The sequence below is a fragment of the Phaseolus vulgaris genome, chromosome 5 (genome assembly GCF_000499845.2).
Source record: "Phaseolus vulgaris cultivar G19833 chromosome 5, P. vulgaris v2.0, whole genome shotgun sequence".
NCBI classification, from domain to species: Eukaryota; Viridiplantae; Streptophyta; class Magnoliopsida; order Fabales; family Fabaceae; genus Phaseolus; species Phaseolus vulgaris.
Window position 1 is genome coordinate 35,703,455 of NC_023755.2, and position 15,774 is coordinate 35,719,228.

The 15,774-nt window shown below is 36.0% G+C and overlaps 1 protein-coding gene across 1 annotated transcript; it reads left to right on the top strand.

Moving 5' to 3' along the window:
- The first annotated feature begins 6,800 nt into the window (after positions 1 to 6,800).
- LOC137835608 (NDR1/HIN1-like protein 1) lies at positions 6,801 to 7,769 on the top strand. The gene has a single exon (XM_068644197.1). The coding sequence runs from the start codon at positions 6,835 to 6,837 to the stop codon at positions 7,585 to 7,587; it is 753 nt and encodes a 250-aa protein (XP_068500298.1). The 5' UTR covers positions 6,801 to 6,834; the 3' UTR covers positions 7,588 to 7,769.
- The last annotated feature ends 8,005 nt before the right edge of the window (positions 7,770 to 15,774 follow it).

Below are 15,774 nucleotides of genomic sequence, written 5' to 3' on the forward strand. Positions count from 1 at the left end.
AAGCAGACACGTGAACCCTTCTGTCAGCAGATCCGCGGACCATGAAGTGCAACTAAATTTTGGCTGTTACTTTCTGCATCCAACAAAATTTGAACCTACACCCTAACGTCAAATGACAAAAATACCCTAAATATGAATGGAGTTGCATGTCGAAAATGTATTTCGGATGTCAAATGACAAAAATACCCTAAATATGAATGGAGTTGCATGTCGAAAATGTATTTCGGATTTTGGATTTTTGAAACACTGCATCAGGAAAAACTTTTGAAATTTTTTTAAATATGTTTCTCATTTTTGTCTTCCGAAATTTCTTTCTAAATATATTATTTGTATTTTGTATTTACTTTTTTAAAATAAGATTTCAATTTATTAATTTTACTCTTGAATTTCATGTTTAAAACACAAAAGATATATTATAGATTTCTTTTTTCTGAATTTATTTTTCAATTCCAGAATGAAGAGCAATTCTGAAATTTCAAAAGTTAATTTGGTGCAAGTGCAAAGTTATTGGGTGCAGGAAGCAATAAATTTAGTAAGTTATGCTTGTGTAAATTTAGTATCCAGGCCCAGCTCCTACTTGAGTGGGCCATCTGAATATAGGCCTTTTGCAGCTCTCCTTTTTGATACACCTTTTTCTTTATGTTTTATAAATTTCTAAATACCTTCCTCCTTTCATCTTTCTTCCTCCTTCTCCTTCACGACACAACAATTTTTTGTAAACTATTTTTTCTTGGAAAAAAGTGGCAGAATGCGGTGGGTAAAGATAGAAATGGCGGTGCAATGGAATCTTCTTTTCATAAATGGATATTCAAACAGAAGCTTTAAAGAAAATTCTACTTTCACTTTAGCACCTTCTTAAGATTCCTCATTCCTCAGTTTAAGATAATATGGCAATAAAACATAGGTGAATATTGTATTATATATCAATAAATGACTAACTTATAAAATTATTAAATAAAAATTAATTTAGAAAAAAATAATTAATTACTATACTAATTAAATTAGATATTTTAGAGACTTAAAAAATTAATGATATTTAAAATAGTTTTAATTATTGATAAATAATTTTTAAATTGGTGTTTAATTAGTTATAAGGTTTTAACTATCAACTTTAGAATTTAAAATTTTAATTTTTAAAAAAATTATTAAATAAAATTAATTTTAGAAAAAATATAATTAGTTACTAATCAAAGTAGATATTATTTAAAAATTAAAAAAATTATTGATATCTAAAGTATTTTCTGTTATTGGATAAATAATTTCTAAATTATATCTTAATTAGCTATAATGTTTTAATTATCAAAATTATTTAAAGTTGGTAGTTAAAACTTTATAACTAATTAAATACTAATTATCAATAATCAAAATTATTTTAGATACCAATAATTTTTTGAAGTCTTTAAAATAATATTTATTTTGATTAAATTATTTTTTATTTTTAAAACTAGTTTCAGTTTAATAATTTTTTTTAACAATGTTAACGAAGAGTTACATAGAAAACAAAAGTTATGTATATTAGACTTATGAGATTCTTCCTCAAACATTGAGTAATTTATGCAGTGCAGGTGAGATGAAAAGTAGAGGTTTCATTGTGAATTGTGATCTCCTACTTTTAAAGTCGTGTGGTGATGAAGTTAACGACCAATCGACCATAATGTGATGAAAATGAAAATAGAGCAAGTTAAGAAATGAACGAGTCATGAAGAAAGTGACCAGAAAGTGGCTATGCATTAGGAGGACATGATATGCTTACAAATTTTTCAAAAGCCCTACATGTCTACCTTCAAAGATAAGGCAAAATCTCAAATCTGGTACTATAACCGGTTGTTTTCCCAAACTTACCCATCACCCACCTCCAACTACCTTCTTATACTTTTATCATACCATCATAATTCCAGTAATAATCACAATAACAAATCTAATATAAGGACTATATCTCATGTGGTTGTCAAGGTCCCACAAGTTGGTTTTCCTGTCTATTACCTCTGTCTAATCAAAGTTTGTTAGTGCCTAAGTATGAGATTAATAATAACTGTTAGAACTTGAGTATCCACTACATCCAATCTCAAAAAGCTAAACAGTTTGAGTCTCATGCTTTGATTCATCATGTGTTGGAAAAAGGCACCCCTTTAAGGCTACAATGTTGCTAGCATCCATTGAAAAGGTTGCACTACTCTATCTGTATCTGCATGTCCTCCAATGGCTACCCTTCCAAATAGCAGTGACATTGGTGTGGATTTGAATGTGACTTCAAATTTCAATGAAGATCCATTATTGATTTGACCTTTGTCTTAACCCTTTGTTAGTTTTTTTTTCTTCTTTTCAATGTGCAACCAAAACTGGATAATTAAAGTAAAAAGGGGAGGAGAAAAAGGAGGTAGAGGAGCATGTTCTACAACAGTCAATGTGAATATGATACTGTGGTACCAGTGCAGGCACTTAACCATTGTTCCTCTGAAATCCACATTCCAACAAAAAGTTATTAGTTCTGTTTCCAGATGAAATCTGGTGCAGATTTCTTAACATATCATGAATCTTTTGTTAAAGCTGTTTTCTACAAAAGTGGTTTCATAATTATTTCATGCATCTCAAACAACATATAAAAAGCACAAAAACGAAAAGAAATAATGGGAAGTGGTTACATAAGAGATAACCTTATCAAGCTTTCTGGCTTTCTTGGGAAAAGACCTTAGACACATGATTAGACTTTTCACTTACATTTGGTGAGGGGCCTTCCAAATGAGTGTTTTGTGATTGAGTGTATATTATAAGAGGACACTCATTATTTAGCAATCCTATATGCATTATTAACAAACTACTTGTTTATATAATAACATTAAAAAAAAATCATTAAATAAAAATTTATTTTAGAAAAAAAAATAATTAGTTACTATACTAACTAAATTAGACACTATTTTTTTTGGGATGACAAAGTGGGACGGGTCGTACGGGCCGGCCCGCGACCCGCTAAAAAAACGCGGGACGGGTTGCTTATTTCAATCCGCTGAGGCCCGTCCCGCATAACCCGCAGCCCGCGCGGGCCAAGTGCGAGGCGGGATGGGTTGACCCGCATAACCCGCATAACTTTAAAATGTATAATTTTTTTTTCACACCCCTATATTTTCTTCATGTAGCCTTACATTTTACATCTCTAAATTTTTAATAACATCTTACTACACATGTTTCATGAAAATAATATTATGAAACTATCTACCTAATGCCTCTAAATAAAAAAAAATTCAAAAATTTTATTTAAAAAATTATTTTTTTAATAAATATTTCTTATGCGGGCTGGCCCGCAGGCTCGCGGGCCAACCCTTATGCGGGGCGGGTTGGAAAAATCAGCCCGCAAATTCTATGCGGGATGGGCCAAGTGCGGGACGGGCCAGCCAACATTGCCACCCCTATTTTTTAAAAATGTTATTGATTTTTAAATTAGTTTCTAATATTGATAAATAGTTTCTAAATTGGTATCTTATTAGCTACCAAAGTTTTAACTACTAATTATTTAGATTCTAAGTTTGGTAACAAAAACCTTGATTGCTAATTAGATACCAATTTAGAAACTATTTATCCATAATAGAAACTAATTTATAAACCAATCATTTTTTTAGTTTCTAAAATTATCTTTAATTTAGTCAACAACTAATTATTTTTTATTTCTAAAATTGGTTTTTATTTAGTGATTTTCTTGTAGTGTAAATTTAAGCCGGCGAATTAACTTGATATACCGTGTTAATAATTTTTATATCTTCATTAATAATGTATTAATATATAGTATGCTTTTAGTTTTATAATGATAATTTAACAAATTACTAGTTATGATCCTTAATTATTGAGTGATATTTAGTGACTTTTTCAACAAACAACCATACCCACCTCATAGTTTTAAACAATCTTATTAAAAATAGTTTTTTTTTTCTAAATACATTCGCTCACAAAGATAGATACAACAATTAATAAAAAAATTATTAGACAATTTTATTTTATTTACTTTCAGGAATTTAAAAATATATCTATATAATCATCCATCAGATAAAGTGATCTAGAGAGATAGTTCTTATATTAAAATGAAAATTGAATAATTTATTTATTTCATTTAAAACTACTTTTTATTTAAATAATAAAATTTTAAGTTACATCTTAATTATACTCCTTTTATTTTAATATTATTTTTTAGTCCTTACACAAGTTATAAAAAAAATATCACTCAATAAAATTTCTTAAGACACCAAAATGAGAATAGAAGGGAGTAGTTAATAGTAAAATGACATTTACATCGATAAGTACACAAAATTCAAGCCCTTTCTTTATTATAACATAGATATAATTGAAAAATAATAAATAAAATTATATTAAGCATGAATATCTCTGTTTTTCTCAACTGTAGCTTAAAGTTGTTTTGGAAAATCACGACATTAAAACAAAATATTTATAAAAATGATTTATTTATTGTTTTATCACAATACGTATAATTAATATAGATAAAAATGATCTTACATTTTCAAAATTTTAATAAAAAAATATTTTAAAAACGTGAGGGCTATAACAAAAGAAAAGAAGTAAAATAATAAAAAAATATTTCCTTGTGACAGTAATGCCCCTACTAACTCTGCTCTGGATCCGATGCTTGCCTTTTTAAAAATTCTTGGTAGTGTGGGAATGTGTTGGTTCTATTCCCTACCAAACAACTTTCTTCATTTTTTTTATCTCCTTTCTCCATGAAAACTTACTATAAAAATTCTCTTCAACCCAATTAGTTTGATTTTGTCTAAAATCTAGAGATTCTAGTTAAACTTTTCAGTCTTCTGCTATGCTTTTAGCTGATTTTACAAACAAACCTAATATGTTATTTATGTATTTTAAGGCAAGACAAAATTATCAATATCAAATATCAAGATCATGATGGGATTTTCATATAAGTTGCTAAATTTTATGAGCATTGCTTACTTTAGGATCCATAATGATTATCCTTTATTTAATTTGATTTACATAATTGCATTTGAACTTTATCTTTGTAGTTTAGTTATGCATGATTTCACTTTCTCGATTCAAATAATGTTTACCTAAAAAATTGACATAAGTTTATCAAAATTCAAATATAGAACAATTGTTTAAGGAAACAAAAATTGTCATTACGAGAAAACATATTTCTTGTACATATTCATTGGACTCAGACTTCTCTCCAAGATTCCAAGTCAATAAAGAATAATTTTCATATATAACTTTTGTTCTAGTGTATGAACATAGAAAAAATAGACATAAAAAAACACTTTTGACCCTGTATTGAAAGACTTATCTACAATAATTCTTCAAGATGAGTTATTGTTCTAAAATAAAATTTGATATTATAAAAAAATAAAGTTTAAACTGAATTCATTATCGTAAAAGTTGTTTTTAAGATAATATTTATCTCAGTTATATATTTAAATTAACGTTATTCTTAACTGACCTAGGATTTCGAAAATATTTGATAACTCTCTTTTAAGTTAGTGTGTAGCTTCCCACTTTTGATTGCAAAAATAGTAAGTTAACGTTTAGGTGGAGCAAACTTTCTGGCATATGGTTTGGTCAGTGGTGGGTGTATGTAAGAGTATGTCATAATTGGCATTTCTAAACTCTACCCTATACTTTTTTAACTTATTTATCAAAGGGACCCTCCACTCTTATGCCTCTATTCCACTACAACATTAGTACATTGTCATTCACATTAATTTACTTTAATATGTTTAATATATTTGAAGATACCAAATTAATTAAAAATAAAAAAAAAATATTTTATAATATATATGTACTGACACGACCGGACGACTCAACCAGTCGAAAAGAATCCCGAATTATTTGGCCACTCGATCACGACCACGACAAGAAGGTCACGTGCCATGACGACGAGTCATGGATTGACCAAGTCAACAGGGCTAACCCATAATTAAGAGTAGTTTAGTGCAACCCTAAACACAAACCAACTTCCTAATCTGGTTCACCAATGAAGGCCCATTAAGGTAATATAAACCGACACAAAGTTCAAGAATTAGGTGTCATTATTATTTACAATACTCTGACATCCTGAATGATTTGATCGTCGGAATGCCTTCTGCAGGTACTATCCTAACCTCTGCTACCACACGACCGAGAGGAGGAAGGTGAAGCAGGAAACTAAGTGTAGTAACGACTGACCGAATGGAGGAGCAATATAATAGTTCTTCAGATCCCAACATCCGTTCGAAAACAATATAAAATGGGATCGATTTTATAAAGTTAAATTAAGTTGAAATTATAATTTTTATTAATGTAAATATTCAATTATATATCATAATAAGTTATTAACCAATCAAGAAAACACCAATGTATGAACCGTGTCGATACCAGCACAGTGTTTCTAGAAATACCCCTGCTATGGGTTAAGAAATACAAACATTGTAAAAACCATGTCCTGGTGGTAAAGGATAAAAGGGATAAAGTTTGCATATGTAATAATTTATTTATTTTCTATTATTATTTAATAAAAATTAAAATTTGTATAATAATCGATATCATAATTGAACTTCATTTTAAATAAAAAAAAAAACTGATCAACTTTCCGTATACTACAAGGTTTGACACATGTTTGAATCCAACAGCAAAGCTATCATGTCTTTCTCGAAAATGGATCATTCTCTCTATAATCTCACATTCATTTTTTTTTTCTACGCCAACTCATTTTCTTCAAAATGTCTTTCTTTTTCTCTTTTTTTATTTATTTATTTCATTACATCTATTTCTTCATGGTGAAACCATTCTGCATATTTAGTGGCACCCCTTAAATTATTGTGGTGCCTATATAATGTACCCTTTATGAAACATTCTCCTCAGGGTGAATCCAAAACACACCTCTGCATTGCATATTCACCCTTAGTTACCAACCAACCCACACTCATAGCAACCATGACCAAGGACTGCGGCCACCACCACCACAAGCGGCAGGAGCTCCTCCGCCGTGTATTTGCGGCCATCCTCGGCTTTATCTTCCTCGTCCTCCTAGTAGTCTTCATCATCTGGATCATCCTCCGCCCCACCAAACCCCGTTTCCTCCTCCAAGATGCCACCGTTTACGCATTCAACCTCTCCTCCAGCGGCGCCATCCCCTCCCCCACCGCCCCCACCCCCAACACTCTGACCCTCACCATGCAGGTCACCCTCTCCGCCTTCAACCCCAACCACCGCATCGGGGTCTACTACACCAAACTCGACGCCTACGCCTCCTACCGCGGCCAGCAAGTCTCCCTCGCCACCGCCCTCCCCCCCACCTACCAGGGACACCGCGACACCGCCGTCTGGTCCCCCTTCCTCTACGGCAACGCTGTTCCCGTCTCCCCCTTCATGCTCGAGATTCTCCAGCAGGACAAAACCTCCGGAGGAGTGCTGGTCAACGTCAAAGTCAACGGCAGAGTGAAGTGGAAAGTGGGGACTTGGGTCTCCGGAAGGTACCATATTAACGTGAACTGCCCCGCGTATATCAGACTCGCCGGTGACAGTGATGACGCCATCGGGGTGGCGGCTCCGGCTGTGAAGTTTCAGCTTTTACAAAGTTGCATTGTTGATGTTTAGTTTATTAATTATTTATCAATTAGAAGTGAAATGGAAGCAAACTGTAGTTGTTAAATTTTCTTTCTTTCCCTCAGTTAGTCTCAACTACCTTCTTCATAAGTATGTTCTTTTTTTTCTTTCACTAATATAATGTTGGATAAAGTCCTCTAAAGTTTTATAAACATGAAAGATGTTAGATATTACACATTGATGACTAGAGATAATAGTGTTTAATATAATATTATATAAAAGTGTGCGGAAACTTTATCGTTAAATTAAGTTTAAAATTTATTTTTTAATATGATGTCAGTTTATTTTAATAAGAGTTTATTGTTGTGATTAAATCATTATCATTATTGAATTATCCATAAGTATACAGTAGAATTCCATATAAATTAAATATTAAAACTTTTTACATTATATAAATATAAATGTATAAACTTAAAAATTGAATTAAACTTAAAGTTTACAAAATTACTATAAATCTCGTTTTTTTTTTTTATTAGACCATCCATTATCAAACTGTTATATAATTTAATTTTGAACATAAGATGGTTTCTTTTTCATTCTTACAACAAAAAGACACTAACAGTGTTTATTTGATTTTAGTTAGGGGTTTTTTGTTTCAATAATGGATGAAGACGACGAGTGTTTTGTGGAAGATGTAACTGTAAATCTGAAGAAGAAAGGGAAGGAGAATAGTAATAGTTGAAAATGATAGTTTTGGTTCTTCACTATCTGGTCGATGCATGTGTTACGACTGTGTTTAATTTTAGCACGCGATTTTATATTTGACTCAAATTGAGAAATCCAATATACTTTTCCAGCGATATAAAAAAGATGTGTAACATATTAAAAGAGCTTAGAATATATTAAATATTATTATAAAGTATATTAATAATATTTTTAAATAATACTTTTCGGATCCTTCTTAGAAGAAACATGTGTATCGTAAATTGACTCGAATTTGATGGAATTGGTGTAGTCCTCTACGAAGTTGACCAGGGTATCCTTGGACTCTGTTCCTTTCAATATTGAAAATATCCTTTTTAGGCTCACTATTTTCTTTATATTCAGTTAATAACTACTTTTTATAATAAAATGATAATAATAAATATAAATAAAATGTTATAATAAATATATTAATTTAAAATGCTCAATTATAATCCAGTCAGATAAACATAAATTTAGATAATCAAATTATATATATTGATAAAATCCTCTGCTGTGTATCAGGAGCTATAGGTAATTTAACAAGGACATCAGAAGGTATCAAATAAATATGGAGAGGAGAGGAGAGGAGAGGACGCTCGGATAGAGGACGCCTGGACCATCATGGAGGAAACGGTGCTGCACAAGATTTTACAACTTTCTTCTTCTCGAATTTTCCAAGCGGGTTTCGAGAAATCGATATACTCAAGATCTTCCAGAAATGGGTCAGAGTGAAAGAGGTATTTATTTCACGAAGACTCAACAAACGGGGATGGAGGTTTGGATTCGTGAGCTTCTTCGGTGTTAGAAATGTAGGGCGTTTGGAGAGAGAGCTGGATCAGGTGTACATAGGGAGTAGGAAGCTCTATGTAAACATCCCAAAATACAAGAGAACTTTTTCCGATCCACGCAGATTGGACACGAAGGTCTCGAGGGTTTTACATGCAGAGAAACAAACGGAACATAGGAAGCGATACCAGAACGTAGCTGAGCCTAGCGGGAAACAGAGTAGTAAGGAGACGTGGGTGGAGAAGAAGGGGCGAAGGTCCTATGCGGAAGCTGTTATGGGAGAACACCCGGAACAATGGAAGGGTCCTAGCATCACAACGCATTCCTCTGTTTCTCCGTGGATGGAAAGAAGTGTTATTGGGAAGCTTAGAGACGTTATGGATCCTGACAGACTGGGGGAGGAAATAGTGAAAGGGGGAATGGGTATGCTCAAAGTGAGGGCCATGGGGGACAACCTTATAATGCTTACTTCGAGAGAAGGGGAGAGTATGGAGGAGATTATTAAACTAAATGGTGAGTGGTTTGACAACGTTTTTGCCAACATAATGCCTTGGATGGTCTCTAGCGGATTGAGTCACCAATTAGTTTGGGTAAGATGTTATGGTTTACCCTTGCCTTATTGGAGTAGGGAATGCTTTGCCAAGTTGATCGGAATTGTGACTCCATCGGCTTCGCTTATATCCATTGACAAGGCGACTGAATCGTGGGAGATTCTGGCATACGCACGACTTCAAGTTCGCATTTTGAAAGTTGATAGCGCGAGATTAGCGAAATGTGTGCAAGTCAATAAGCAGCTATGCAATATATTTATTGAGGAGGAGGCACCAGTGTGTAGTAAAGATAGTTATAAGCTTAACAGTGCTCCTTCAGAATCATCCGATAGCGTTTCCTCTTCGGAAACCTATGTAGAAGAAACAAATTTTACAGCCAACAATGGTATGGAGGAGTATCGACTGTGGGAGGGGGAGGACCGCTGGTCAAACGGGGCAAATGAAGGACGAGAGGCAAAGGAAGAAGATGAACAGTGTTCGCAAATGACAAAACCGCTAACGACAAAATCACTTATTAGGGGCTACACTGCGGAAAATATCACATGTCAGGGGAAAAGCCATGCAGCTATAACGAATGTAGGAAGGAAGGAGCAAAAGGTGTCTGAAGATGTTGACTTCTACCCCTCTGAAGGTGTATGTGGCGCAGTACTTCGGAGCGCCCCTATACAAGTTGAGGTGGCAAGACTAGTGATGGACATTGAATGTGTTAATAACCTAGAAGAAACTCATGTGGGGTTGGGCTGTGCAAGGGAGATGAAGGCCCACTCTCTTCCAGCCTAAGTAGAAGCGAAACAGAGTGGGACTGCGAAAGGGCCAATAGAAGAGGCTAGTGGCTGTAGGGGTGCCATTGGCAATACATGTAAAAAAGGGGAAACCTTTTAGGAGGCTAGTTAAGAAGGAATTTTCTCTACTCACGTCAGCATTCCTACGAAGGTAGCCTAACGGGAGCAGCCATGCTTGAGAATGGTTCGCTGACAAATTTGATGGAAAGGGAAGGAGTGGAGCAAGAGGAAGGAATCAAAGAAGATGACAGAACAGTAGGAGTGGCACGGTTACGCGCATCCTCTATACAACTTCTAGGAGAGGGGGGGATTAAAGGCGAGAAGTTTGTCCAATTCTCCATTAGGAAGGAGAAAGAAGAAAGTATTGTCTGAGCTAGGGGATTCTTCATCCAATCCGAGACGGTCAGCAAGGATTAGAGCGAGACTTCGGAAGGCAGATGCAACCTTGTTTCACGGGGACGGCTTGTCTATGGATTCAATTTCTGATAAGGACATTAATTTTTGCAACTCCCGTTGGTGCTCCTATCGTGATGCGGATAATCCACTCAATCTGTGGGAATCTGGAAAGCATTTTGGGCTATCATTTCGAGGAGATGAAGATGAAGTCATCAATGAATATGGGAGAATGGAAGCAAGGGATGCAGAGGTGGTGATCTGCAATAAGAAGGGTGACAAAAAAGGTGATTTATGTTAATTGTGAATTTCAATATTAGAGGTATGGGGGGAAATATCAAAACAAGATACTTGAGACATATCATAGGGAGTGAAGGAGCGGAATTTGTTTGTATTCAAGAAACTAAATCAAAGGTGTTTTCTGATGTTAAGTGCTTTTCCTTGTGGGGGGATAACAATATTGGGTGGTTACATTATGAAGGTGATAACGGAAGTGGTAGCATCTTGTCAATGTGGCATAAAGAGGCCTTCAGTTACGATAATCATGTGATGGGGAAGGGGTTCATTGCTGTGTTTGGAAATTACTCCAAAGCTAACATAAGATGTGTAGTGGTAAATGTTTATGTTGCATGCAATTTGAGTGATAAGAGGATTCTATGGGCGGAGTTGTCTAATGTTAAAGCTTCTTCATATGGTGTATGTGTGGTGATTTTAATGCTGTTAGAAGTCGAGGTGAAAGGAAAGGAAGTAAGGTTAGGGTTGACCAATCAAGTGAGATTGTTGGGTTTAATAGGTTCATTGATACAAATCTGCTGCTTGATGTACCTATTGTGGGTAAAAATTTCACATGGTTCAACTCTAATGGCTCGGCAAAAAGTAGACTAGACAGGGTGCTTGTTACGGAGGAGTGGTTGGATCAGTGGCCTATGTGCGAACAGTATGTACAACGAAAGGAAGTATCCGACCATTGTGCTATTGTGGTCAAATCTATAGTTAAAGATTGGGGGCCTAAGCCTTTTCGAACAATCGATGCTTGGTTTTTGGAAAGGGGTTTTAGTGACATGCTGAAGGAGAAATGGTCCTCATATGATGTCCAGGGGTGTGAATTCTTTAAGTGTAAAGAGAGGTTGAAGCGGATGAAGGGTGACCTAAAAGCATGGAATAGGGATGTCTTTGGTAACATCCATACTAACAAGAATGAGATTATATAGGCAATTGCGGATCTTGATAACCAAGATTGTCTCAGTAACCTTACGGAAAGTGATAGGGCGAAAAGGTGTGAGTTGATTGGTCGCCTGAGGGATATTGATAAGAAGTTGGATTTTGTTATGTGCCAAAAAGCTAGAGTAAATTGGCTTAAGTATGGGGACTCATGCACTAAGTTTTACCATTCGACTTTGAGGTGGAGACGTCTTAGAAATGAAGTAAAAGGTGTGGAGATAGGGGGTCAATGGTGTGAGGAACCTAGTACAGTCCGTTCAGAAGCGAAGAAGATCTTCGAGTAGAGGTTCAAAGCAACAAAAGATTTTGGAGTACGATTAGATGGGGTTGAGTTTAAATCCCTTTCAGAAGAAGACAATTTGAGTCTGATAGCTGGTTTTACTGAGGAAGAAATAAGGAATGCAGTGTGGCAATGCGAAGGTACAAAGAGCCCAAGTCCTGATGAGTTCAATTTTAACTTCCTTAAGAAGAGTTGAGATTTCATTAAAGAAGAGATTGTGGCAGCAGTGCGCCTATTTCACGAGAATGGTTGTATACCAAAGGGCTGTAACGCCTCATTCATAGCTTTGATTCCTAAAGTTGGATCCGTCCACTCTTGAGCAATATAGGCCAATATCTTTAGTGGGTGTTGTGTATAAGATTATAGCAAAGGCGTTGGCGGAAAGGATTAAGAAAGTGCTAGCGTCTGTTATTGATGAAAGCCAATCGGGTTTTTTAAAGAATAGGGGAATCCTTGACAGTGTACTCCTGGCCAATGAGATGGTGGAGGATCTAAAGAGGGGTGGGAGGAGCAGCCTGTGTTTAAAAGTAGATTTTCAAAAAGCGTATGATTCAGTAAGATGGGAGTTCCTTTATGATATGCTACAGAGGTTGGGGTTTCATAAGAGGTGGATTATGTGGATCCAGGGGTGTTTGGAAAGTGCCACGGTGTCAGTACTCGTAAATGGGAACCCCACGGAAGAATTTAAACCGTCAAGGGGGCTAAGGCAGGGCGACCCCTTAGCACCATTTCTCTTTCTAGTGGTTGCTGAAGGCATTGCAGGGCTAGTAAGGCAAGCTATGAAGGCTGAATTATTAAGGGGCCTTAAGATCGGAAGAAAGGAGGTTGAATTGAGTCTTCTCCAGTTTGCAGATGACACCTTGTTCCTCTGTGAGAATTCTTTTGCCAATGTAGTCACTCTTAAGGCTATTCTTAGGGGTTTTGAGCTGGCATCTGGCCTGAAGATCAATTTCCATAAGTCAAAGCTAGTGGGTATCAATATTCTCCAAAGAGATTTGGAGTGCTACACGAAGACTTTGAATTGTGCACAAATGGGAACCCCGTTTACGTACTTGGGCTTAGAAGTGGGGGGAAATCCAAGGAAGAAGAAGTTCTAGGAGCCGGTTCTGAACAAGCTAAAGTCGAGGCTTAGTGTATGGAAAGGGTGATTCTTGTCTATGGCTGGTAGAATATGCTTAATAAAATCTGTTATCTCTGCTCTGCTGCTCTACTATTTGTCTCTATTCAAAGCACCAGACTCGGTGTGCAAAAGTATCATCAGCATTCAAAGGAGGTTCCTATGGGGGTGGGGCAAGGAGAAGAGACTGATATCATGGGTAAGCTGGAAAATCATATGTAAACCGAGGGAGGAAGGCAGTCTAGGAATAAGAGACATTCGAAAGTTTAATGTAGCACTTTTAGCCAAGTGGAGATGGCGTTGTATCTCGAGTGAGAAAGGGAAATGGAAAGAATGCTTGGACTCTAAGTATGATCTGGAACATGGTGGTAACCATACATTTGTGAGACTACAATCCTGGTGGTGGAAAGATCTTGGGAAGGTCTGTGGGGAGGGAGATGGAGATGGGTGGTTTCAAGAAGCTGTTGGTTGGAAAATAGGGAGTGGCGATAAAGCAAGGTTTTGGGAGGATGTATAGGTTGGAAATGTTAACTTAAAGACTCTATTTCCTAGACTGTTCTCTGTGTCGTTGAACCAAGGCCAGAAGGTGGGGGAAGTAGGAATGTGGGATGATGCGAGTTGGAGGTGGTGTTTAAGGTGGAGGCGTGCAAGATTTGAGTGGAAAATCCCGATGGAAGTGGAGCTCGGTATGCACTTGTCTAGAGCCATCATTATTAAGGATGTAAAGGATATACAGGTATGGACATGTGATGAATTTGGATGTTATACTGTAAGTTCTGCTTATGATTTCCTTGATAAACCTGATAGGGGTCCACATTATGATGCTTTTAAGTATTTATGGAAGGCGAAGGCGTTCCCCAACGTGTTAACCACAACTTGAAGGGTTTTGTTGGGCTGAATGCCAACTAGGGCGTCAGGGGTTGTGTTGAACATAATAGTGTGTCCGTTGTGCCAGACAAAGGAGGAATCATGCCAGCATCACTTTTTGAAATGTAATATTGCACAACGTGTATGGGCTTTGTGTTTCAGATGGATTGGATTATTGTTTGTCCAACATAATGACATTATGACCCACTTTGTGAGTTTTCATTTGACTCAGAGTAGTAATAAACAAAACGAGGTGTGGAAAGGAGTGTGGGCAGTCATAGTACGATGCTTATGGGAGCATAGAAACTTAGTGGTGTTCAATCAAGGAGTAGTTGATGCGAAAGAAGTTTTTCACAATGTCCAACTCAAATCGTGGTTATGGCTGAAAAATAAGGCACAACACTTCAATTTCTCCTTTGCTGAATGGGTGATGAACCCTCTGGTGTGTATTAGCAGTTGTAGTTGAGTAAGGCTGAAGACACTACTTATGGAGTGAAGGTAGTAGGGGAAGGGGAAGAGCTGGCCGACTGTAGATAATGGAGCAGATTTTTCATTTGGAGGAAGGAGTGTCTAGAGCCACATTCTGAATCTGTTAAGCATTGGGTGCACGTGTGATTTGACAGAGTAGATGAAGTGTCGGATGCAGGGGAAGAATACCTTGGCATAGTTTCTCTGGCAAATGTACTGTTGTGATAGAGTACAAGTGGCCTTTTTGTAATCTGCAGTGATTGTGGCTTATGTCAAGCGTGATGTGAACTGTTGTTGGAGGGTCCAATGCCTGGCTGTCTGTCATGTTTTCTGTGTGGATGCCATAGCAGATTCAAAGATTCTAAAATGGAATTTGTTGCCAGTGGGGAGTGAGATGTGTGTTATAGCAAGGGCTGGTCGATGGAGGGTTTATGGTACTGCATGGTTAGGATTTTAAGTGCAGCATTACAATCTTTGTGTAGGTGAAGTGGCGGTATTTTGCTGTCATGAACACAGTTGTTGGTTTTTTATGTGGTTCTTCATGCAGGGACTTATATACTTGAGCAAATTTGATTGGTCTTGGATGGCTCAATTGAGATAGGCGTAGGCATAGTTGAATCCGCAAGTTGGTTTGGAGTTGTGTTCGTGGGGCTGATTTTCACACTGGAGGAAGTGGACTTCGGTCTCAGCTCCTTATGTCAGATTTGTGCCTAAGTATTGGTTAAAAGCTTAGGATTGGCTAGTTTTTATACAGGTTCTTGTTGCTTTTGTAGTCCCTGTTTCTAGCCATTAGATTAAATGTGGGTGATTGTATAAGGGTTGGAATACTCCTGAAGTATTCCCTTTAATTTACTTAATTCTTTGTTGATAAAAAAAAATATATTGATAAAAATGTATTACAAATATTAATAAAATATATCTTTACCTATACTCTTATCTATCTATCTAATTCTTACACTATTGATTAATTATCCTAAAGTTATAAAAATTTAGGAATGTGGCCAAGCATGTCTCACATATTCTATGGCG